We start from the raw sequence: 22,801 nt of genomic DNA on the forward strand, positions 1-22,801 counted from the left end.
GAGCGACCAGGGAAACCATATCATAGTGATTTCTATACAAATCTTTTTTTTTTTTTTGAGGTTTTATTTTATTTATTTATTTTAATTTATTTATTTTAATTGGAGGCTAATTACTTTACTATATTGTACTGGTTCTGCCACACATCAAGATGAATCCGCCATGGGCATACACGTGTTCCCCATCCTGAACCCCCCTCCTACCTCCCTCCCCTTACCATCCCTCTGGGTCATCCCAGTGCACCAGCCCCGAGCATCCTGTATTGAACCTGGACTGGCAATTCGTTTCTTATATGATATTATATGTATTTCAGTGCCATTCCCCCAAATTGTCCCACCCTTTCCCTCTCCCACAGAGTCCAAAAGACTGTTCTTTACATCTGTGACTCTTTTGCTGTCTCGCATACAGGGTTATCGTTACCATCTTTCTAAATTCCATATATATGTGTCAGTATACTGTATTGGTGTTTTTCTTTCTGGTTTACTTCACTCTGTATAATAGGCTCCGGTTTCATCCACCTCATTAGGACTGATTCACATGTATTCTTTTTAATGGCTGAGTAATACTCCGTTGTGTATATGTACCACAGCTTTCTTATCCATTTATCTGCTGATGGACATCTAGGTTGCTTCCATGTCCTGGCTATTATAAACAGTGCTGCGATGAACACTGGGGTACATGTGTCTCTTTCAATTCTGGTTTCCTCAGTGTGTATGCCCAGTAGTGGGATTGCTGGGTCATAAGGCAGTTCTATTTCCATTTTTTTAAGGAATCTCCACACTATTCTCCATAGTGGCTGTACCCAGCAACAGTGTAAGAGGGTTCCCTTTTCTCCACAGCCTCTCCAGCATTTATTGCTTGTAGACTTTTGGATAGCAGCCATTCTGACTGGTGTGAAATGGTACCTCATTTACAAATCTTTTTAAAATAGACATGGATATTTCCACCCTGACAGATAATGAAATGAAAAATGAAATGTTAGTCACTCAGTCATGTCCGACTCTATGTGATCCCATGGAGTGTAGCTTACCAGGCTCCTCTGTCCATGGAATTCTCCAGACAAGAACACTGAAGTGGGTGGCTTCCTTCTCTATTCCCACTGCCCTGGTTTAGCCACACAGTAGGTGGCTCAGTGGTAAAGAATCTGCTTGCCATTGCAGGAGACGCAGGTTCAATCCCTGGGTTGGGAAGATCCCCTGGGGAAGGAAATGGCAACCCACTCCAATATTCTTGTCCGGGAAATCCCATGGACAGAGGAGCCTGGTGGGCTACAATCCATGGGGTTGCAAAAGAGTTGGACACGACTTACGACTAAACAACAGTAAATGGCTTGCTGTCCTCCGTGCCTTACTTGCTGGACGTTCCTGTTGCAATCCTTGGATTCCCACGGCACCTCCTTCTTTGACCGTCTTCTACTTGTTCTCTATCACTGTTTACCCTCAGCCTACAAACTCCCTGAGAGCAGAAATTGCTATTCTTTCTGTATTGTCAGCATCTGGAACAATGCCTGGCACAAAGAAAATACTCAACAAACATGTGTTGAATTAATGGATGGTTGGCTGCTGTGTCCTAGTCAGAATGTAGTAGTTTATGGGGGGGGGTTCCATTCAGTCTTACCCAAAACTCTGTGTGATATTAAGTACAATTATTATCCCCATTTTACAAATAAGAAAATGAAGGCCTAGAGAGGTTAGATAACTTGTCCCCAGAATACCTATTTATATTGATATGGCTATTCTATTCTTTTTTTGGGGGGGCTATTCTAGTCTAATCAATACTTTATAATGGTATGTAGGAATACAGGATGGCAGGAAGCCACAACTGATATCCCCATGAAGACATAATATTCAGTTTTCCTATTAAAACAGATGTTGCTTTATTTTTATGTAGTTTGTTCTCAAATTACAGTATTTTTTCTTTAGATAAGTTTTAATCTTCTATGAATGTAAAACTTGTACACAGAGAAAACTGTGTCATTTTCTTACAACAATCCATTGATCTCTGAGTCCACTGAATGCTCTACTTGAATCCCATCATATAGTATATGTCAGGAGCTTTGGTTAGTGCCTCATTCACACATCATCATTTGTAAAAGTCGTTGATGGTCAACTAAATTTATGAATCGTCTGCAGCACTGAAATCCTATTTCTCTGGGGCATTCGTGGAAAGCTGTACAGATTAATAGTAGTATTATTAGTGGTAGTAGACGGGGCAACAGCAGCACCTACGCTGTAGCAGGCCTACTGTGCTGCAAGCTTTACCTGCACTCTCCCATCGAAGCCATGTGCAAACTTCTGGTGTTTGATTTTGCAGATGGGGAAACTGAGACTCAGAAAGTTTAACACACTTTCTGGAAGTCACTCAGCTCTGGAATAGCAGAACCAGACTGAAATCCAAATTTGTATTAATATGTTTAGCCTGGGCTTTTATCCCGTGCTGGACTTTGAAGGCTGTCCAAGTTACTCAATCCTCTTTGAGGTTCAGTTTCCTCGTCTGTAAAACTGAAGGAAGTAACACATCTTTTAGGGGCTACTATTTGGCTCAGACGGTAAAGCGTCTGCCCGCAATGAGGGAGACCCGGGTTGGATTCCTGGGTTGGGAAGATCCCCTGAAGGAAATGGCAATCCATTCTAGCACTCTTGCCTGGAAAATCCCATGGACTGAGGAGCCTGATAGGCTACCCACGGGGTCGCAAAGAGTCGGACACGACTGAGCGACTTCACTTTCACTCACATGAAGATTAGAAATAATAGATGCCCAAGGCCTCAGAGGCACATAGTAGGCATTTAAGCCCTGGTGGCGTTGTTTATGCTTCAGTGGGGGTGTGAAAGAAAGATCTGAGATCCCTTTAAAGGCATTGGGGAGCTGGAGAGAAGGGATCTACAGCTTTGCCCGACTTGAGAGCTGGCCCTCTCCTCTCCTGAATACAATGACCCAGAGAAACTCCGAGCGTTGAGCGAGGGGGTAGGGGCCTGAATTTGGCTCCAGCAACCCCTGCAGGGGATCGAGAGAGAGGCGGGAGCTGAGGAGGGGCGTGGAAATCCCGGCCGTCAGAGGACTGCAGGTGTTAGAGAGTTAGTGTAGGTGGACTCCCAGAGCCTGGCGGAGGGAGGCGGGGAGGTTGGAGCGGCCGGGAGGGCGGGGGAGAGAGGGAGGCGGGGCCCTGAGACTGAGAGGCTGTCCTTAGACTGCTCTTCTCGTGCCGGGCAGTTTGCGGCATCTGGAGGAGCTCACTGGAGAATCTCCAACAGCGGAGCGGGCCTTCAACTACCGTAAGTACCTGCAAATGCGCGCACAGTCCAGTGGCTGAAGATTAAATACTGCCCATCAGATCCTAAACAAAACCCCTAAATAATCTCCCTGAAGTAATTAATTGCCGTAAACTTACAGGCTCCCAAGTCTTTCCTCCCCCCACCCCCTCAGTCCTCCTTTTCTCCTTCGCTCCCCGGATCCCAGCCATGCCTCGCTGAGAATCTCTGGGCACTCAGATACCTTCCCTTTTCCTTCTCAGTCTTCCCTCAAAACCTCTAGCGGAACATGTACCCGGCACCCCGCCGAACCCAAACCCTTTGATTCCTGGAACCTTCAAAGCCATGCAGGGGCGAGCCATTAGACATTTCGGGTCGTTCACCCTCAAAAGCACTGCGGCGCTGCCTAAGGGTGTGTGAAGTGCTTGGGGTGGAGTAGAAGGGGAGGGAGAAAAGGCTAGACTGCCGAAGATGGGGGTGGGGGGAGTGTTGGGGTGGGGGGTAGCGTGAAAGGCCAAAAATGGGCGTGGCCAATTAACCCGAAGCCCGCAACTCCTTCCCTTGTTCCCTGGACTGAAGATTCCTTTTGGCTGGATATAAACGGTAGAGTTTCCTCAGGAGCTGGAGGAGGGGTCAACCATGCTGAGAAGCCCAGCTTCCCTTATTCCCCTCAAGCCCCCAGGAAGTGAAACCCTGGTTTAGGGGTCCACCTGGCAGGACTGGAATCTCAGATGGCCTTCCTGGGTGGAATCCCAGTTAAACCTTTCCCTTGGCAGTAAAACCTGAAGTCCCCCCCCCAACCCCCCACCCCCGCCAATAAACTGGCCCAAAGCCTCAGGGGAACAAAGCAACAGGGTGTCACCAAGACTGGGCCTGGGCCTGGGCCTGGGAGTCTGTAGGAGCTGAGATGGAAATAGCATCTTTAGGGTCCTATGCCAGGCTAATGTCCCCTTTGGGAAGAAAAATAGCCAGTTTTAAAGAACTGTTCACTATGTACCTAGCACTGTTCCGGTATTATCTCAGATTCAACACAACAACAAGGCTAGCTAGATATTAGATAAGAAAAGTTCAAAGAAGGTAATTTGAGCATCCTTCAATACAAAGTAAGAAATGCAAAGGGAAACTGTTCTTCCTTGGATCTCTGACTGTCCACCTGCTTCCTACAGCCCAGATGTTTGAATCTTACCCCTTTTTCCTGCTCCTTCATCCCTCCTAGTCCTGGAGCAAATTAGAGGCTTTGATATCAGAATCAGTTTGGGGAAGCAAAAGCACCCCTTTCTGCTCTGAGAGCTGCCTTTATCCCACTCTTTTGAAATAGAATTAAACAGATAGGGTCAGACACAACCTCAGACCCTAAGTAGAGAAGCAATAGAGGAGTCATCCTGAGTTTGTGTGATGAGCATACATCTTTCTTTGGCCAAAGGATACTCTACTCTGGGCCCAGGGTGGGTAGGGTAGGGTAGGAGAAAAGCATAAGGCGTCTACTTATGGACATGCAGAGCCTCTGGTCAATAGTGATTTTCAAGAAAATGAGAAAGCCTCCCTGATCTCAAATATTTTTGCCACATCACATTCCCTGAAATTCAATTCTTTTTTTTTTTTTCCTTGGGGCAGTGAACAAAAATGCTTATAAGTTTCGGGATGCCAATGAATCATGTACATTTTATATCAATTAGTTCAAGTAATTTGATTCTCCAACACCTACTCGAAATGGAGGTTTTGAGCTTTGGACAGGGGATACAAAATAATAATGAAAGTAATACTAAATTTGAAGCATTTTACAGAAGGGAAAGCCTAGATGGGATGACACAGTAGAAGTGAGGGAGGGTGAGAAAGTGGGCAAGGGCTACCTCTGAAAGTTTAATTACTGGTTTTAGAGCATAGGCATTGGAGTTCAACATGGATCTAAATTTTGGCTCTGATATTTAATATCTTTGACTTTGGGTAAATTATATCTCCTGCATAAGCCTCAGTTTCCTAGCCAGCAAAATGGGGATGTAGGACTCTTCCTTTCCTAGGTTGTTGGAGGACTCTGACAAAAAATATATATACGAGTAAAGAATCCGAAAAGTTGACTCTACACCTCCCATCTCCCTCATGCCTTAGGGCTTCTGCTGGCCTGTATTAGGTCACACTCTGGGCCTCTGAGACCCGAGGGACAAACAGACATTTCAATAAATCTGATATGGTAGATATACCAGCAAAGACCTTGAGTGGAAGAAGGGGGAAGTGGGGAAAGGGAACAAAGAGAACAAGTAGCTGATAACCCTGCATGCCTGTGGGGGAGTGGAAGGTAGGTGTTCGGGTGCAACTTAGTGATCCAAACTAAACTTTCAGGAGAAGGAGCAATCCCCTGAGTAAAAATACTTCTGCTTTTAGATCTCACCACCTTCTGAGGGGCAAAGCCCTTCAAGACTCCGGAGGCTCCATGACCCTCGACAGGCCAGGGGAAGGGGCCACCATGCTGCGGACGTTCACTCTCTTACTCTTTTGTGCTGGTGAGTACAAGGAAGGCGTGGCGGGGCAAGTGACCCTGTCACAGGCACCCCTGTGAGTGCCCCTTGAGGAGGGAATGGAGAATACTGAGGTTTGAGGGTGATTGAGACAATGAGGGGTTCTCCTTTACCATAATCTCTCTTTTCAGGACTGAGTCTGGGTGTGACACCAATGGGTAAGTGAGTCCTGCCACATCAACTACCTTCCTTCCTGAAGGCTGCAAGACACTGAACTGCCTCCATGGCCCCGGACATAACTGCCTCGAGATGCCAAAGGCAGTTTCCAGACTCAGCTTGTTAGGAATCAGGACTGCTCACTTCATGACTTGGTTTCCCACAAAATAGTAAAGACTTTGTCTCTTGCACTTTGTTCCCCAACTCACTTGAATTCCTTGAAACAATGTCCTATGGTCCCTATCCCACCCTCCCCCCTCCCATAAAAGCACACACCCCTGTCCCCAAGGAAAGACCAAAGAAGGAATCTGGGGCGGGGGGTTGGGGCTAATTTAAAGGGGACATTGCAGGGGGCATGTTATGGGAGGGAGAAGGTTGGAACCGCTGACATCTTTGTTTTCTTTGGGAATGACAGCAGTGATGCCATCTCAACCGGAGCTATGGATTGAGTCCAACTACCCCCAGGCCCCTTGGGAGAACATCACACTCTGGTGTAAAAGCCCCTCTCAGATTTCAAGCAAGTTCTTGTTGCTGAAGGATAAGACACAGATGACCTGGATCCGCCCTTCCCGAAAGACCTTCCAAGTTTCATTCCCCATCGGTGCCCTTACTCAGGCAAATACAGGTCTTTACAGGTGCTGCTACTGGAAGGAGACAGGCTGGTCAGAGCCCAGTAAAGTTTTAGAGTTGGAGGCACCAGGTAAGAAGACAGAGAGAGATAATCAAGAATAAACTCCAACTCCTGGAACTCAAACTTGCCTTCCCAGAGCAGGGTTTGTTTAATTCATTCATTTGCCTCAATTGCTTGCACACATAATACAGATATTCCACAGTTGGTAAATAAGTGTCTCATCTCTATAGGTAATGTAGAGTGAGGCTGCAGACTCTGGAATGGCTCTAGAGGGCAAGCTGCTCAACCTAGGGGATACTGTAGATGGGGAAAGAGGGGTGACGAATAAGGATCATACCAGGAAGACTCATTTAAGTAGAGCTCTCTGCTGCTCCCTGAGCCGCACTACCCTTGCTCTACCTGAATTCCAGTTCATTCTCTCCTTCCAGGCCAGCTGCCCAAGCCCATCTTCTGGATCCAGACTGAGACCTCCCCTCTTCCTGGATGTAATGTTAACATACTCTGCCATGGCTGGCTGCAGGATTTGGTATTCATGCTGTTCAAAGAGGGATATGCGGAACCCGTGGATTACCAAGTCCCAACTGGGAGAGTGGCCATATTCTCCATTGCCAACATGACACCTGAGAGTGAAGGGGTTTACATCTGCCGCACTCATATCCAGATGCTCCCTACCCTGTGGTCAGAGCCCAGCAACCCCCTGAAGCTGATTGTAGCAGGTGGGTGTGGCTATGGCTGCTGGGGTCTGATGATCATTGTCCCCGGGATCATGGTTGGATGAGCCAGGGTTTCTGATATGACTTTCCTTGCCCAGTTCTCTGCAAGGCCCATGAGTTAGAGTCATTTGATATTTTACTGAGATGCAAATGAGAATCACACATGCTAGGAGGCAGCTGTCTGGAAGCCAATCACTTGGCTAGTGAGTGAGTCCAGCCAAATGTCCAGCAGCTTCAGCTCATCACAGCTTTGTTGTTCTCTATTTGTTGAAAATCATGTGTTCATTCATTCATTTGGCTAATGTTTATTGAGCACTTAATATGTGCCAGGCACTGCCACTGCAGTCATGTAAACTGATTTTTTTATTTAAATGTATTTTTATTCTATTTGTGATTTTTATTTTTAAGTGTGGAAAACAGAGTGAATTGCTTGTGCTGGCGATAAAAAGAAACAAAAAATGACAAGGAAAGTGATAGTTCATATTTCAGAAATGGTTTTATAAATGAATTTAGTCTTGTATATACAGATCCAGTAAGGCAGTACCAAGCTTTAAACACAGTAGAAGGTTCTTCCAAACGCCTAATGTTAGACCCACACCCCACCCCCAAGTCCTCCACCCCATAGCCCAGATGCTTCTAGACAGAACTGGCCACGCTTGCTTTAGTTCCTTCATCAAGTTAAATAGGCTTGGGGAAAGCTGTGGTGCTACAGAAAATACCCTGGGCTTAGAAGTTGTAATCCTAGTTTCTAGTTCCACCTCTGACACCACCTCCCTGTGTGATATTGAGCAAGTTACTTTAACTCTGTGTTTCAGTTTCCCCCACTCTAAAATGGGATAATGGTATCTACCTGATCCACTGTATGATGCCTCTCTGTGCCTCAGTTTTCTCATTTGCAAAATTGGTATAATCGTAATACCTACCTCACAGGGTTGTTGTGAGGATTTGCGTAATATGTGTACAGTGCCTGGCATATAAGTTCTCAATAAACGGTAGATATTAATTTTATTAGTATAGCTTTTTATTGAGGATCAAAGAACAAAAGCCTGTCTGTTTGAACTGCGTGTTATGGATGCTTGTTGTATGAATGTCTTTCTGGTATAGATCCCACTAACACACACTGCTGCAGTGACCTGTTCACAGGTGACCCCACTAGGCCCTGAGCACTTGGCCAACAGGGACTGTGTCTGTCTCCTTTACTTGTTTAACCCTAGACCTCCATGATGCCTGATGTATCCTCAATGCTTAATGAACCTATGATAGAGCTGATCCTTCCAATAATGGGTGGGTGGGCCTACCTGGGATTGGGGTGGGTAAGAAGGAGTGCTTTGGGAGTGAGGTTTACCTTCTGTTCTGTAGTTTAATCTCTTTGGAGAAACAATACATGAAAATGAGGGTGTGGCCCCATTAACAAATGTTTGTTTGGTTTGCAGACTTACTGGCCAATCCCGACTTACTGGCCTCTTTCAGTCTCCTCTGGGAAGTAGGGTTTTCTGTGAACTGAATGTGTTCAAAAGCCATCCTTAATACTGCAGTAACATTCATGCTTTATGAAGAAGGAATCAAAGTAATTTTCAGAAGTTTGATTTCTTGGGTGATTGGAAGAACCACATTTGGCATTTCAGAGACCTAAAGATACAGGGAATTACAAATGTAGATACTCCACTGAGACATACCCCTATACATAGTTAGAGCTCAGTGCAGTGATAGAGTCTGGTGAGAGGGAAGGAGTGGGAGTGAACTTCCCCTTGGTTACCTTCTGGAAGAGGCAGAGATTCAGGGAAGAGTGAGGGAGCACAGGGTAAACTTCAGCTACCACTTGCTATCTAAAGAAAGTAGGAAAATGAAACCAGAATATGATGAGGAAGAATCACCCTACTTCTAACTCAGGGTCTCTTCGCTTTCTAGGACTCTATCCCAAACCAACTCTGACAGCCTACCCTGGGCCCATCATGGCACCGGGAGAAAGCCTTAATCTCAGGTGCCAAGGGCCAATCTATGGAATGACCTTTGCATTAATAAGGCTTGAAGACTTGGAGAAGTCCTTTTACCTCAAGAGGCCAATAAAAAATGAGGCATATTTCTTCTTCCGGGCATTGAAAATCCACGATGCTGGCCATTACCTCTGTTTTTACTATGATGGATCATACAGGGGTTCACTCCTCAGTGATATCCTGAAAATCTGGGTAACTGGTAAGAGAGGGGACTGCTATGGGACCTATGTTAGGGGGTAAGGGTGTTCGGCTCTCTTTGGGCCCACTGGAGAACTTCATCATGCAGCCAGGGTTAATGGTGGGGGAAGGAGCAGAATTTGTAGAACTGGGCTTAGGGTGGGATTTGCCAGGGGTGGACTGGAAGAAAAGGAAAAGAACCTGAACTAGTGGGAGGGGTAAGTCAGACTTATTAGCCTGTGATATTTTGGGTCTCATCCTAGACACTTTCCCCAAGACCTGGCTACTTGCTCAGCCCAGTCCTGTGGTCCAAATGGGTCAGAATGTGAGTCTGTGGTGTCGAGGGCCAGTGGATGGAGTGGGGCTTGCACTCTATAAGAAAGGAGAAGACAAACCACTTCAACTCTTGGATACCACCAGTATCTATGATGACACATCATTCTTCCTCAACAATGTGACTTCTAGTGATGCTGGCATCTATAGCTGCCACTATCTCCTCTCCTGGAAGACCTCCATCAGAATGACATCACACAATACCGTGGAGCTTGTGGTTGTAGGCAAGTGCTAACAACTATTCTTTATTTTTATCTTCATTCCAGGATTTAGGAGCCAAAGAAAACCAGACTAGGAGGGTGGTTTTCTCCAAAACTTTAGGGAACTTCTCTCCCAGTATTGTTACTCAAACCTTACTTCTAGGCACGGACAAGCCCTGATGGGACTCCTAGAAAACTTACTTTCCTTAAGACCCAGGGAAACCTACAGGTATTGTTAAGTTTCTGATTGAAGGTAGGAGCCTAGAAGTCTTTAAAGGATCAAGTAATGGGCCAAGGAATTCTGATGCAGAGTCAAATTTTGAAGCCACTGATCTAGTAGAGCGGAAAGAAAGAGAAGACCAGATAAGGAGATGAGAAACATTTGTTGAGAGGAGGCAATGAGTTCAAAGTCACTTGTTCTAACTCTGGTCTCTGGATTGGTTGCAGATAAGCCCCCCAAACCCTCCCTGTCAGCCTGGCCCAGCACCGTGTTCAAGCTAGGAAAGGCCATCACCCTTCAGTGCCGAGTACCTCATCCAGTTCTTGAGTTTTGTCTGGAATGGGAAGAAAGAGCAACATCCCAAAAATTCTCAGTGGATGGAGACTTCATCATCAGTAATGTTGAAGGGAAAGGCACAGGGACCTACAGTTGCAGCTATCGCATAGAGGCACACCCTAACATCTGGTCACATCGCAGTGAGCCTCTGAAACTGATGGGGCCAGCAGGTGAGAGGAAAACTCTTCATAGAGGTGCCCCCACCATGCCTTTGGCCATGATACCCCTGGGATCCCAAAGCAATGCCCAGCAGGATATGGAAAGGGTAGTCGGGGGCTGGTTTGGGCATCTTTCTCCTGGAGTGGTCTCACGATCGCTCAAAGGCAGTGAGCAGGATACTTTCAAGGGTCCCTCTCTTTATGTAAAAGAAGGTCACTTTTGCTTCAACTTCCCTTTACCTGCAGTAACCAGATTCCCCTCTCCCCCATGAATGTGTTCATCTGTCCCTGTCCCCATCAAGGTCCCTGTTTCTGGTCTTCTCTGGTCACAGGCTTTCTCACCTGGAATCACGTTCTGAATGAAACTATCAGGTTGTTTCTAATCATTCAGCTTGTTGCCTTGCTGTTTGTAGTGCTGTGGATAAGGTGGAAGTGTCGGAGACTCAGAATCAGGTAACTGTCTTATCCCAATCCCCTGCTCCTAAATCTAGCTGAGTTCAGGCTCCCCAGAGGTTCAGGAATGGGGTGTGCTGCAGTTGAGACAAGCGCCAAGGGGAAAAGCCTTTGCATCCTCTACCTTCAGGGATGAATATACAAGGCTTTCTCATTCCAGCCGTTTCTCTTTTATTTCATGGAGGGGTCAGCACCCCTACCAGAGGGTAGAGAAATGAATATTTCTCAGAGGCTGAAAGAAGTCCTCAGAACCTCATTCACTGATCCCCCCCAGGAGGGTGCCCAAATCTCCCTCCCAAGCCACCTTGCCTCTCACAGATGATCGATGTCTTCCACATTAACTTCATCTGAACTTTTTTTTTAAGAACCGACACTGTCCTGTTTCCCAGGATGTTATTCAACTCCCATCCCAACTATGCAGCCTTACCTCAGCTCTCAAGGGCTAGCAAGCCTTGTAGTCCATCCTCGCTGCTATGGAAGCCAGTGTCTCTGCCACTCTGGCCCCCAACCACTGTGCAGAGCCTTCTGAGAATAGAGCCTTAGCCTGGGTGGGAAGCTGATGAGAGAATGGATTGGGTCAGGGAATCAGGCTGCTTCCCCTGATCCATAAAGTGTCAAGTCAAACAGGTTCTCCTGCTGTTTACTTTTATTATTTTGTGTCTCCTGGGTCATCCCCTTCTCTCCCTTATCCTTATATCCTTGTGCTCAGGCTATTCTGCCCCAAAATGAGAAATGACAGCTCCTAGCTTGGTGGGGGCTTCTGCTCCTGAATGCCACTTTCCCCCACTCTCTGATCCTGGCTGTACCCCTCCCCCACCATGAGCAGAGGCCTTTGTGTGCCTGGGAGTATTCAATACACAATGGATGATGACTATGATTGTGTGTGTCTGTGTTCTCCTCTGAGATCTGAGGGACAGAGTGCTTGGGTAATGGGAAGAGAGCCACCTAAACCTTCTGCAAAACCACTACCCCTTTTGAGCTTTCAAAACGTTTCATTGGGGGTCAGGTTCACAGAATCTGTTCTGAGTTCCACATACACTGTGGTAGCCTTCAAGCCAGGGGTTAGAAAAAAATGTAGCTTCAAGTGCCCCCCACCTCAGCCCAGGACCACTGCATCAAAGAATGAATTCAGAAACCAGATGTTGGAGAAGGCAGTTTGAAAAGCATGTTGTCCTGACCAGGAAGGAAGGTCAGTGTTTTCTAAGTCAAAATTGTCAGGTAGATGTTGGCCTAATACAAGCTAAATCTATAGGATCTGAATCTATAGGACCTGAAGCTGCCGCACATTTCTAGTCATGATCTGGGTCGGGTAGAGAGATCCCACTGCTGCTGCCTAAGCAACCCTTCCACAACAAAGGCAGGTGAGGCAGGGCAGTTGGAGGGCCAATAGTGCCATAATAAACACTGTTTCCAAACTTAAACTTGATGACTGAGAAACACCCAAGGTTTCTCCCTCTGGCCCCACACCCACCACCCAGATCACACTGAGCTCCAGGGGTTCTGAGAGCTGGAGTTACAACGGTATTTTCACATCTGACATCTCAGTTCCAGCAACGGCCTAATCAGGGGCCTTGGGGAGCTGACATTTGATATTGTCTGGGGAGGGGGGAGGGGCGGGGGCCCGTGGGTCATTAAAGAGCAAGAGGTTTGTAGGTGGTGAGGCCCTCAAAGAGAAAAATCATCAATGTCAGAAAAGATGATATCCCATTATTCTGGCCATATCCAATCCCTATTGGGTAGCAAGTAAGCCAATGACATAAATTGCCGCCCCCTTCTCTCCGCCCTCCCCCTAATCCCAGCAACTCCTCTCATCTCTTTTCTGGTCTTGCTAGAGAAGCCTGGTTGCTGGGAACAGCTCAAGGGGTCACCATGCTCTTCATACTCACAGCTCTTCTCTGCTGTGGTGAGTACAAGGGGGTGGGGAAGGGGCCTGGGCAGAAGGCCGGGGTGAAGTCCCATGGGGGAGGGGGCAAAGCCCTGGCAGCAATTTCTTTTGCAGGACTGTGCACTGGGGTATTGACAGAAGAGACTGGTGAGTTTTTCCTGCTCCAGACTGGGACATTCCTCCCTGGAGATCCGAAATAACTACAGAGTGTCAGTGTCAGTGGCCAGGGAGTGACTGGTTGGGAGGGAAGGGCAGCCAGGAAGGGGCACTTTGCTGAAGCTGCTGGCAAAATTCAGCCTCCAACTCCGCTTTTCTGCCTGCAAAATTTCCCCCAAGCTTCTGCATTTTTCTGAGGCTCGGCTGAGACATCAGCGTCTTCTTTCCCCAGCACCTGCAGAAGGGAGGAAAGAGTTTGGATTGGGGTTGAAAGGGGAGGTGGGCAGTGTGATCTGGGGAGGGGGGTTCAAGGGCAAGGAAAGGGGGAGGGGCAGGGGAGGGAGGATGGCTTCATTAACTCTGCTGTTTCTAGAAATAATCATGCCAACCCCTAAGCCTGAGCTGTGGGCAGAGACCAACTTCCCTCTGGCCCCGTGGAAGAACTTAACCCTCTGGTGCAGAAGCCCTTCTGGTTCAACTAAGGAGTTTGTGTTGCTGAAGGATGGCACCGGGTGGATCGCAACTCGCCCGGCCTCAGAGCAGGTCCGGGCTGCCTTCCCCCTTGGAGCTCTGACCCAGACTCACACCGGGAGTTACCACTGCCATTCCTGGGAGGAGATGGCTGTGTCTGAGCCCAGTGAGGCACTTGAGCTGGTGGGCACAGGTAAGAAAAGGCCGAGGGTCCGCTCGGCACGATCCCTGGTGCCCCTGGGACTCCAACACTGCTCTGAAGCATGGGGAAATGCTCAGAGATCCAGAGCCCAAGGGACTTCTGCTGCCTGTAGGAGAGGAGGGGCGCTGAGATGGGGGGAGGGGGTGGGGAGGAGAGTTGAGAGGAGACTGACAGGAAGAGCCAAGGCCCGGCCAGGATGGATCTCTGTTTTACGGACCAAGTGACTCTGCGTGTCCCATCTGGGCACCTCCTAACTTGGGACTCCTTCTCCTTGTCCTCCCTGTTTTGTTTTCTAGATATCCTCCCCAAGCCTGTCATCTCTGCTTCCCCCCCAATTCGGGGCAAGGAGCTGCAAATCCGCTGCAAAGGATGGCTGGCAGGCATGGGGTTTGCTCTGTACAAGGAGGGAATGCAGGAACCCATCCAGCAACTTGGTGCCGTTGGGAGAGAAGCCTTCTTTACAATCCGGAGAATGGAGGATAAAGACGAAGGCAATTATAGCTGCCGAACTCACACTGAAAAGCGCCCCTTCAAGTGGTCCGAGCCTAGTGAGCCCCTGGAGCTTGTCATAAAAGGTAGAGCTGAAAGGGGTGTGTGAGGGAGGAGGGGGGGAGCAAAGCTCCAGGTCAGACACTCCTTTCCCCACAGCGAACTTTGCTGTTGGTCCTAGGAGCCTGTGTCCAATCTTAGAGCCAGGCAGGCGTGGCGCTGGGAGTGCCAGGGCCTCTGGCTGCACGATATTAATAGCCATAATCGTTATTAATAGCTGGGGTTTGTGGAGGGTGATTTAATTTTTCTAATTATTTTCATATCAATTATCTCATTTAGCTATAGAGCAAATACTCAAAGGAGGTGGATCAGGTACCATTTCCCCTTCTTGTCCCAATGGGCAAACTGAGGCTCAGGGAATCAGCAGAGCCCCAGTAACTATCCACTCTTTTAGCTAGCTTCTGCTGACAGTGAGGATTAGACTTGAGGAGGTGAGGGGTGGGGTGAGGGGGTCCCTGTGAAAAGTTTATCCTCAAAGTGGTTTTTCCTGGATTTTTAAATGCACCTTCTTCTGAATGAAATACTATAGGAAGCCAAGCTGCTTTCTGGAACCAATATTTATCATATTATCTAGCTTGCTTTCTATTGATTTGGTTTTGGTTATGTTTGGTTTTTTGCCTTCTAGAAATGTACCCCAAGCCCTTCTTTGAGACATGGACCAGTCCTGTGGTGACTCCTGGTTCCCGGGTGACTTTCAATTGCTCCACCCCCCAGCAACACATGAGCTTTATTCTTTACAAAGATGGAAGTGAAGTAGCATCCAGTGACAGTTCCTGGGCAAGTCTGGGAGCCAGTGCAGCCCACTTTCTGATCATTTCGGTGGGCATTGGTGATGGAGGGAATTACAGCTGCCGCTATTATGACTTTGCTATCTGGTCGGAACCCAGTGACCCCGTGGAACTCGTGGTGACAGGTCAGGACTGGGGAAATGCAGGCGGAGGTGGTACTGTCCCTGGGACAATGGGCAGAAGGGATGTCAGTGGGAGAGGAAGAGGTGCCCCTTCTAAAAGTCACCAAGAATGTGCTCAGGACGGTGCCTGCATGTGGTAAACAGTCCATGTAAGGCAGATGCTTATATTATCACTAATACGGGAAGATGAGAGGAAGGAGGAAAATAGTCCACTTCTGGGGAAAGAAATGAGGCAGATGGGGATGTTTCACATGTTGCCCTGTTTCTGAAGTCTTTCTGTAGCTTGGCCTTGAGCTTTAGGCCCAAGGTCCACTTTTTCTTTAGCTAGACTACCAGATATTGGTGGGCTGGATGGCCCTCAGAGAAAGGGCAAAGACCCTGAAGTGTCAACTGCATATTATGCAGCCATTACAAATGATAGTTTTCAAAGGCTATTTAACGTCCTAGGAAAATGTTTACAATATAAAGTGAAAAATATTAAACTATACAACTGTGTATACAGTAAGCCCAATCATACAAATAGTTATAGCTACAATGACATAGGCATGTACAAAAATAAATGGGAAGTAATCCAGAAACATGTACAAAAAATGGCCATCTTTGAGTCATTGGTTTTTTTTCTGTATTTTCTAGTTTTCTACAATAAGCATATGTTGTTTCTTATAATACCACTAAAAAATAAAAAAACAGTGCTCAGAATGTGTGAGGCAGGATTCTCTCATGTGTGTTCTCTTTAATTTCAGAATTCTACCCCAAACCCACTCTCCTGGCACACCCAGGTCCCGTGGTTCTTCCTGGGAAGAATGTGACCCTGCGTTGCCAAGGGGCTTTCCAGGGCATGAGGTTTGCCCTCCTGCAAGAGGGAACCCCGGGTCCCTTACAGTTCCGGAGTGCCTCGGGGAACTCGGCTGACTTCCTCCTCCATACTGTTGGAGCAGAAGATTCTGGGAACTACAGCTGTGTCTACTTTGAGACCACTATGTCAAACAGGGGATCATATCTCAGCAAGCCTCTTATGATCTGGGTGACTGGTAAGGACAGACAAGACATGGGACTGGGACAGAAGCAACTGGAGTAGGGGTTCAGTTCAGTTCAGTTCAGTTCAGTCGCTCAGTAGTGTCCGACTCTTTGCGACCCCATGAACCACAGCACGTAGGAGTAAGGGAGGGTAATCCCTCTTGGAAGGCTAGGCTAGGCTAGGACATGGAAGGGAATGGTTGTGTCCGGAAGGAGAAAGATAAAGGGTTAATTCAGTGATAAGTTTGCATACTCACCACTTTCCATCTTTGGTCTCTTCCTAGACACATTCCCCAAGCCACGGTTGTTTGCTGAGCCCAGTTCTGTGGTTCCCGTGGGGCAGAACGTTACTCTCTGGTGCCAAGGGCCAGTACATGGAGTAGGGTACATTCTGCACAAAGAAATAGAAGCCACTTCAGTGCAGCTCTGGGGATCCACCAGTAATGATGGGGCCTTCCCCATCACCAACGTATCTGGTGCGAGCATAGGTCGTTACAGCTGCTGCTACCACCCTGACTGGACCAGCCTTATCAAGATACAGCCTAGCAACACCCTGGAACTCATAGTCACAGGTAAGGGGAAGATGCTCTGGAGTGGGCAGGGGAGTATAGAAAAGAGGGAATTGGGCTGGCAGATAGTTCACGGGAAATGGTTTTCCAAGAGCTCAAGGAGAGGCAGGCAGTAACTCTCCTCTTTATTGAGACTTCGGGGGTGATGCCCTGGTAAGTGGCGACCTCTCTATGAACCAAGAGTTCATTTCTTCTAGGTTTGCTCCCCAAACCCAGCCTATTAGCCCAACCTGGTCCCATGGTGGCCCCTGGAGAAAACATGACTCTTCAATGTCAGGGGGAACTGGCAGACTCAACATTTGTCCTGTTGAAGAAAGGTATTCAAGAGCCTTTAAAGCAACAGAGGCCAAATGGGTACAGGGCTGACTTCTGGATGCCAGCAGTGAGCAGTGAAGATTCTGGGATGTACAGCTGTGTGTATTATTTGGATTCTGCTCCCCTTGCAGCTTCTAATCACAGTGACTCCCTGGAGATCTGGGTGACTGGTAAGGTCTTGGAGATTTCAGTAAGACTCTAGCTTTTGTAGTTTTTTAGTAGTTATCCCTAAGGGGATAAAAGGCTGGGTTCGAGGCCATTTCTAACTCTGTATCCTGGTTGGTTGCAGACAAGCCCCCTAAACCCTCCTTATCAGCCTCTCCCAGCACTGTGTTCAAGCTCGGAAAGGACATCACCCTTCAGTGCAGAGGGCCCCTGCCAGGTGTGGAATTTGTCCTGGAACATGATGGAGAAGAAGCACCTCAACAGTTCTCAGAGGATGGAGACTTTGTCATCAATAATGTAGAAGGAAAGGGCATTGGAAACTATAGCTGTAGCTACCGTCTGCAGGCCTACCCCGATATCTGGTCAGAGCCTAGCGATACTCTGGAGCTGGTGGGGGCCGCAGGTGAGATGCTAATCCCTCCATGACTCTGGCCTGACACCTCTGGGACCCGGGAGACAGTCTCCGTGGAGGCAGGCCACATGTGGAAGGGGAGGTGTTTGGAGTCAGAGACCTCAAGTGTGGTCATTTTCTTCTCCTAGGGATGGTAAGAAGGTGGAACCTCAGATTCACTCAAAGATAGTGACAAGGGTACTTTCAATGCATCTTCCACCCTACAAGAGAGGGCTGCCTCTGCCTCAGCAGAAGCACTGCCTCTGACCACCCCATCTGTTGTCCCAACATGTGGTTCCCAAGTGAACCCCAGAGGAGGCCAGATGAAGGGGCAGCAAGAGAGCAAGGGGAACACACGTGCACTAAACTCTATGGCATTGGTTTCTGCTCTTCTGTCATCACAGGGCCTGCTGCTCAGGAATGCACCGTGGGGAACATTGTCCGAAGTACGCTGATCGTGGTGGTGGTTGTAGCTTTGGGGGTGGTGCTAGCCATAGAGTGGAAGAAGTGGCCTCGACTCCGAACCAGGTAATTGCCTCATGTCAGCCTCCTGCTGTGAACCCAGGGCTTCTGTGAAAACGATGATCCAAATTCTCCTCTAGCATCTGAGCCCCATTACGCAGCCTGTTTTCAAGTTGATGGCTCTGTATCCTCCCTTAGTCCTGCTTTTTTTTTTCTTTCTCTACACAGGGGCTCAGAGACAGATGGAAGAGACCAGACCATAGCCCTGGAAGAGTGTAACCAAGAAGGAGACCTGGGCACCAGCACCGACTCTCCCTCATCAGTCTCTCAGGGCACTTCAGTAGAGCAGCCAGTCCCGATATAATCATCTCCTACTTTACAAGAGCTTTCCTCTCTTCTCTTTTTTGTCCTCAGAGACCTGCAAATCTGACTGGTTTCCCCAGGAGTCCACGCCACCTACTGTTCCTTGGCCACTAATCACCTGAGATGGGTCAAGGGGATTTTAGGAACTGAGAGCTCTACCAGGGTGAGAGGTTTCCTGAAGAGAGATTTCCCACCCCTGTAATTCTTCACTGTACTGATTTACTGGTGCATGAAAATCTATTAAAAATGTATTCTTCTGAATAAAGAGAGTATTCACTATTTAACTGCAAAAACTATGGCAGCGGTTTTCCATTGGTTTGTTATTTAAGATTTAGCAAAAAATGGTGTATTGGAGCTGACCCCCATGGCACAGTAAGAGAGCAGGGGGCTGCTAGCACAGAGAAATGAGCTCAAGGATAGGGTCGGGGAGGAGGGAAAGCTCCAACATGTCCAATTTGCTTTCAGACATGGTTACTGAACAGAATGTCCTGTCATCCCTTCATTCTCCATTTCATTACTGAATGAATGAATGGCAATGTTCTCTCCAAGTTGAGCCTGAGGAGGGCAAAGACTTCAGTTACATACTTTCACTGTGGAACTTCTAGGTCTGTAGTACATCTGCTTTCAAACAGGATTAATCCACTGCAGAACTTGGAAACTGGGGAAGTGTGCTTTGTGGCCCTTTCCTACCAATCACAGGTGTACATTAACTCACTCTCAAACGTAAATGATTGATAAAAATGGGATACTTTGCCCCTCCCTACAGAAAGCCCTGTGTTTTTCTGGTGGGGGGGATCTCAGGGAGTGAGTATGCAGCTACGGTGGTTGGTTTCAAGCGGGGGACCTCCCAGGGTCCTGTCCCAGGGTTCCTTCCCAGGACTCCAAATGGAGGCTAGTTCACACTCTGAGCCCCTGATCTTTCTCCTTGCATCAGCATGCAACTTGCCACACTGGTGAGAATCTAGTACACATTAGGAGGCTTGGATTGGGGAAAGGGGCTTCCCTAATTCCTTAAACCTGTTCAAGACGTCAGAAGGATTGATCTGTGGGTCCTAGAGGAGGTCGTAATCCCTTCAAATCTGACCCTAAAGTTCCTTACCTCCCAACACTGTTTAATTTTAAGCTATCACTATTTAATAGAGCAATGTTCAGGGGTGCTGCACACAATGAGTTATTTAACCCTGGTTACTATAAAATTTAGAAATTAACTCCTATATTCTTACACCAGGAAGCTTATTTACCCAGCAACTTAATGAAAAAAATGCATCACATTTCCCTTAATCCTTACAGAGTGAAATACTCTGAGTACTATAGACTAATTTGTATTAAGCTGTTTGGAATGTAGAAGTACAAAGTCTCATTCCGATTTTCATCTGATGAGATTCTATTAGTCACTTACACTAATTTCTTATAGTGTTTACAAAAATTGCATTTCAAAAGTGCTTTTGCATATGAATTTAGCAAAAACTAATTGTTGCTTTTTGCCCAACACCACTCACTGCCTTCAAACTCTCCATCCCTAACCTTCAATCAAGCTGTACATTTTGAACAGTGGAGGGAGGCCTGTTTTTGGTCCTTGCTTTTCAGATGGAATTCCTTTGATCAGGTCTGATTTTGTTTTCTAACCATTGGATATTCCAGCATGTATTGTCAAGGCTAGCAGTGGGGCTGTGCAAGTTAGCAAGTGATCACTTGGTTGCTTTAGCTGTTCACCAAGGAAAGAGAGATGGAAAGAAAAGAGAAGAGGGCCAAGGACTGAAATTTATAGAAGCCTCTGAGTTTGAAAAGCAGGACAAAGATGAAACAAAAATGACAGAAAAAGACTCTTGTGAAATCTTGTGAACCAGGGTCTCCTGTATCAAACAGAGATATCCACGCCATCAGAAAATTTTGGTCAACCTTTCAGTGAAAAATATAAACATGTGACACTGGACTTTTAGTTGGTTTTCTAAAAGTATTCACATATACCATTCTTTCACTGAGAGAATCAAGTTTTATGTGATTTAGAAGGGGAAAAAGTGTTGTCAATTAACTGAAATACTTAAAGAGTGGCTCTGGGTTTTAACTTCCCTCCTCACTGTCAGAGCTATTTCAATGAATTAAATATCTATTTATAATGCAGAAGTCGTAGCAATCTATCTCAATGAATTAAATATCTATTTATAATGCAAACGTAGCTTGTTGCTGACAATGCTCCACATGGTGTGTTTTTTTCAACCTGGTTGCCATGGGAATCAGTCCCTTTACCCCTGGCTGGCCTCTAATCAGCACAGCATCAGGTAATCTCTGGGAAATGGAATCTCAATTAGGATGGAATGGACCTGTGAGAGAAGAATGTGCCTCTGGGACTCCAGAAACAAAGGCCCAAAATCCTCCCTTCAGTTCTGAAAAAAAAAGTAAATTACCCTCCATCCGTGGGCCACATCTTTGCCCTCAGCATCTTAGAGTTACAAAGATTATCCAGGTGATGTGGTCCAATCCCCAACCCAGTACACAATCTCCTTTATAGCAAAGCTGACAGCTAGGTACACAGCCTCTTTCTGTATACCTCCAGTGATGCAGAGCTCACCACTCCATGAGACAATCTGAGAATTTCAAATTGCTTGATTTATCTCCTATCTGTGTATACTTATTCCCTTCATACTCATTGGCTCTAGTTCTGACCCAGGTTGCAACCTAGATGAAATCTACTTCTTACACATAGTAGTCTTACAAAGTTTGGAAGATATGAGTTGTCTTCCTTGAGTCCAGAATATCTCACTCAATGTTGTTTCCGGGGTTTCGCCAACATTCAATTGCAAATGTATCTATGTGTAGTTAACTCTTAATTATCTGGGTTTTGGAGAGGGCAGAGTTCATGCCTACCCAACTCCTGCTGGATTCAACCACAACAGCTCTTTTATGTATTTATTATATATTATTATTTATTGATTTTATATATCTGTTAATAATATAGAATATTAAACGATGATAAAAGATGTGATGAAAAACAAAGTAGAGAAAGGAGATTCAGAAGTGTGTGTTTTGTGGGGGAAATGGTTTCAATTTAAAAAGGGTGACTAAGAATACCTCACTGAGAAGGCTAACATTTGACTTACGGTTAAAGGATATGAAAGAGTAAGCCATACAGATAGGTAGGCAAAGTGGGTTCTGGTCAGAGAACAGGAAGTACAAGAGCCCTGAGACAAGAGAATGCCTGACTGGTTTGAGAAACGGTGACTAGACTACAGTGGCTGGAGCAGTGTAAACAAGGGGGAAAGTAGGAGATGCAGTCAAAGAGGTAATGGGAACCAAGACAAGCAAGACTTTTCTAGACCTTTGTAAGGACTTGGACTTGGACTCTGTATGAACTAGGAAGCCACTGGAGTGACATGATTAGACTTACAGAGACCTGGGTTCAATCCCTGGGTTGGGAAGTTACATTGAAGAAGGGAAAGGCTACCCACTCCAGTATTCTGGCCTGGAGAATTCCATGGACTGTATAGTCCACGGGGTCACAAAGGGTTGGACATGGCTGAGCAACTTTCACTTTCACTTTCATCCTGTCTTCAGGCTTCCCAGGTGGCTCAGTGGGTAAAGAATCCACCTCCAATGCAGGAGACACAGGCAGATAAGGGTTCAGTCCCTAGGTTGGGAAGATTCCCTGAAGGAGGACATGGCGACCCAGTCCAGTATTGTTTCCTGGAGAATCCCATGGACAGAGGAGCCTGGCAGCCTATAGCCCATAGGGTCGCAAAGAATTGGACATGTCTGAAGCAACTGAGCATGCATGCATGCCTCCTGTCTTCTGTATAGAGAATAGACTGAGGGGCCAGCGTGAAAACAGAGATATCTACAAGGAGGTTACTCCAATAATAAGGCAAGAGATGATAGCTTAGGTCAGCCCAGTAGCAGAGTGGTGACAAGAAATGGTTGGACTATTGATATAAGCTGAGGAAACAGCCAGTGGGGTTTGCTGACAGACTGAATGTGGTGTATGTTCTATAAACATTCTCATTAGAAAAAAAAAAAAAAACAACTTTCAAATATTGCCTTCCTGCTTCCTTTCTGGGGTTATTTTAATCTCATCTTCAAGAAAGGGTTTTCTAATGCTCCCCAATCCAGGTCACCACTTCTGGCAGTTGGTCAGTGAGCTTGTCATCATTTATCCAGAAGTGTAAACAAAATGAAGTCCTACACGTCTAATGTGATCTGACCAGCACAGGGTACAGAGGAC

The 22,801-nt window shown here is 46.8% G+C and overlaps 1 protein-coding gene across 2 annotated transcripts; it reads left to right on the top strand.

The window, feature by feature from the left end:
- Positions 1-3,075: 3,075 nt before the first annotated feature.
- On the top strand, positions 3,076-18,878 carry IGSF1 (immunoglobulin superfamily member 1). 2 transcript variants are annotated; one of them, XM_086389274.1, is made up of 20 exons: positions 3,076-3,270; positions 5,626-5,744; positions 5,891-5,917; positions 6,331-6,615; positions 6,975-7,262; positions 9,168-9,452; positions 9,694-9,987; positions 10,411-10,689; positions 11,010-11,130; positions 12,963-13,033; positions 13,115-13,162; positions 13,545-13,835; positions 14,141-14,419; positions 15,019-15,306; positions 16,047-16,334; positions 16,605-16,892; positions 17,087-17,374; positions 17,494-17,772; positions 18,165-18,288; positions 18,451-18,878. In XM_086389274.1, the coding sequence occupies exons 2-20, from the start codon at positions 5,675-5,677 to the stop codon at positions 18,584-18,586; spliced, it is 4,029 nt and encodes a 1,342-aa protein (XP_086245400.1). In that variant the 5' UTR covers positions 3,076-3,270; positions 5,626-5,674; the 3' UTR covers positions 18,587-18,878. The 2 variants fall into 2 exon arrangements, with proteins under 2 accessions (XP_086245400.1, XP_086245401.1); XM_086389275.1 differs by having other exon boundaries at positions 13,130-13,162.
- Positions 18,879-22,801: the final 3,923 nt, after the last annotated feature.

Source organism: Bos grunniens, chromosome X, assembly GCF_055505025.1.
Source record: "Bos grunniens cultivar Pamir isolate PY7600 chromosome X, Bosgru_T2T1.0, whole genome shotgun sequence".
In the NCBI taxonomy this organism is placed as follows: Eukaryota; Metazoa; Chordata; class Mammalia; order Artiodactyla; family Bovidae; genus Bos; species Bos grunniens.

Bases quoted from the DNA above. Each gene is read 5' to 3' on its own strand.
- IGSF1 (XM_086389274.1), top strand. From the start codon at position 5,675: ATGACCCTCGACAGGCCAGGGGAAGGGGCCACCATGCTGCGGACGTTC. The intron at 13,034-13,114 runs GTGAGTACAAGG...AAGCCCTGGCAG, and splicing joins CACAGCTCTTCTCTGCTGTG to CAATTTCTTTTGCAGGACTG. The intron at 17,375-17,493 runs GTAAGGTCTTGG...GGTTGGTTGCAG, and splicing joins CCTGGAGATCTGGGTGACTG to ACAAGCCCCCTAAACCCTCC.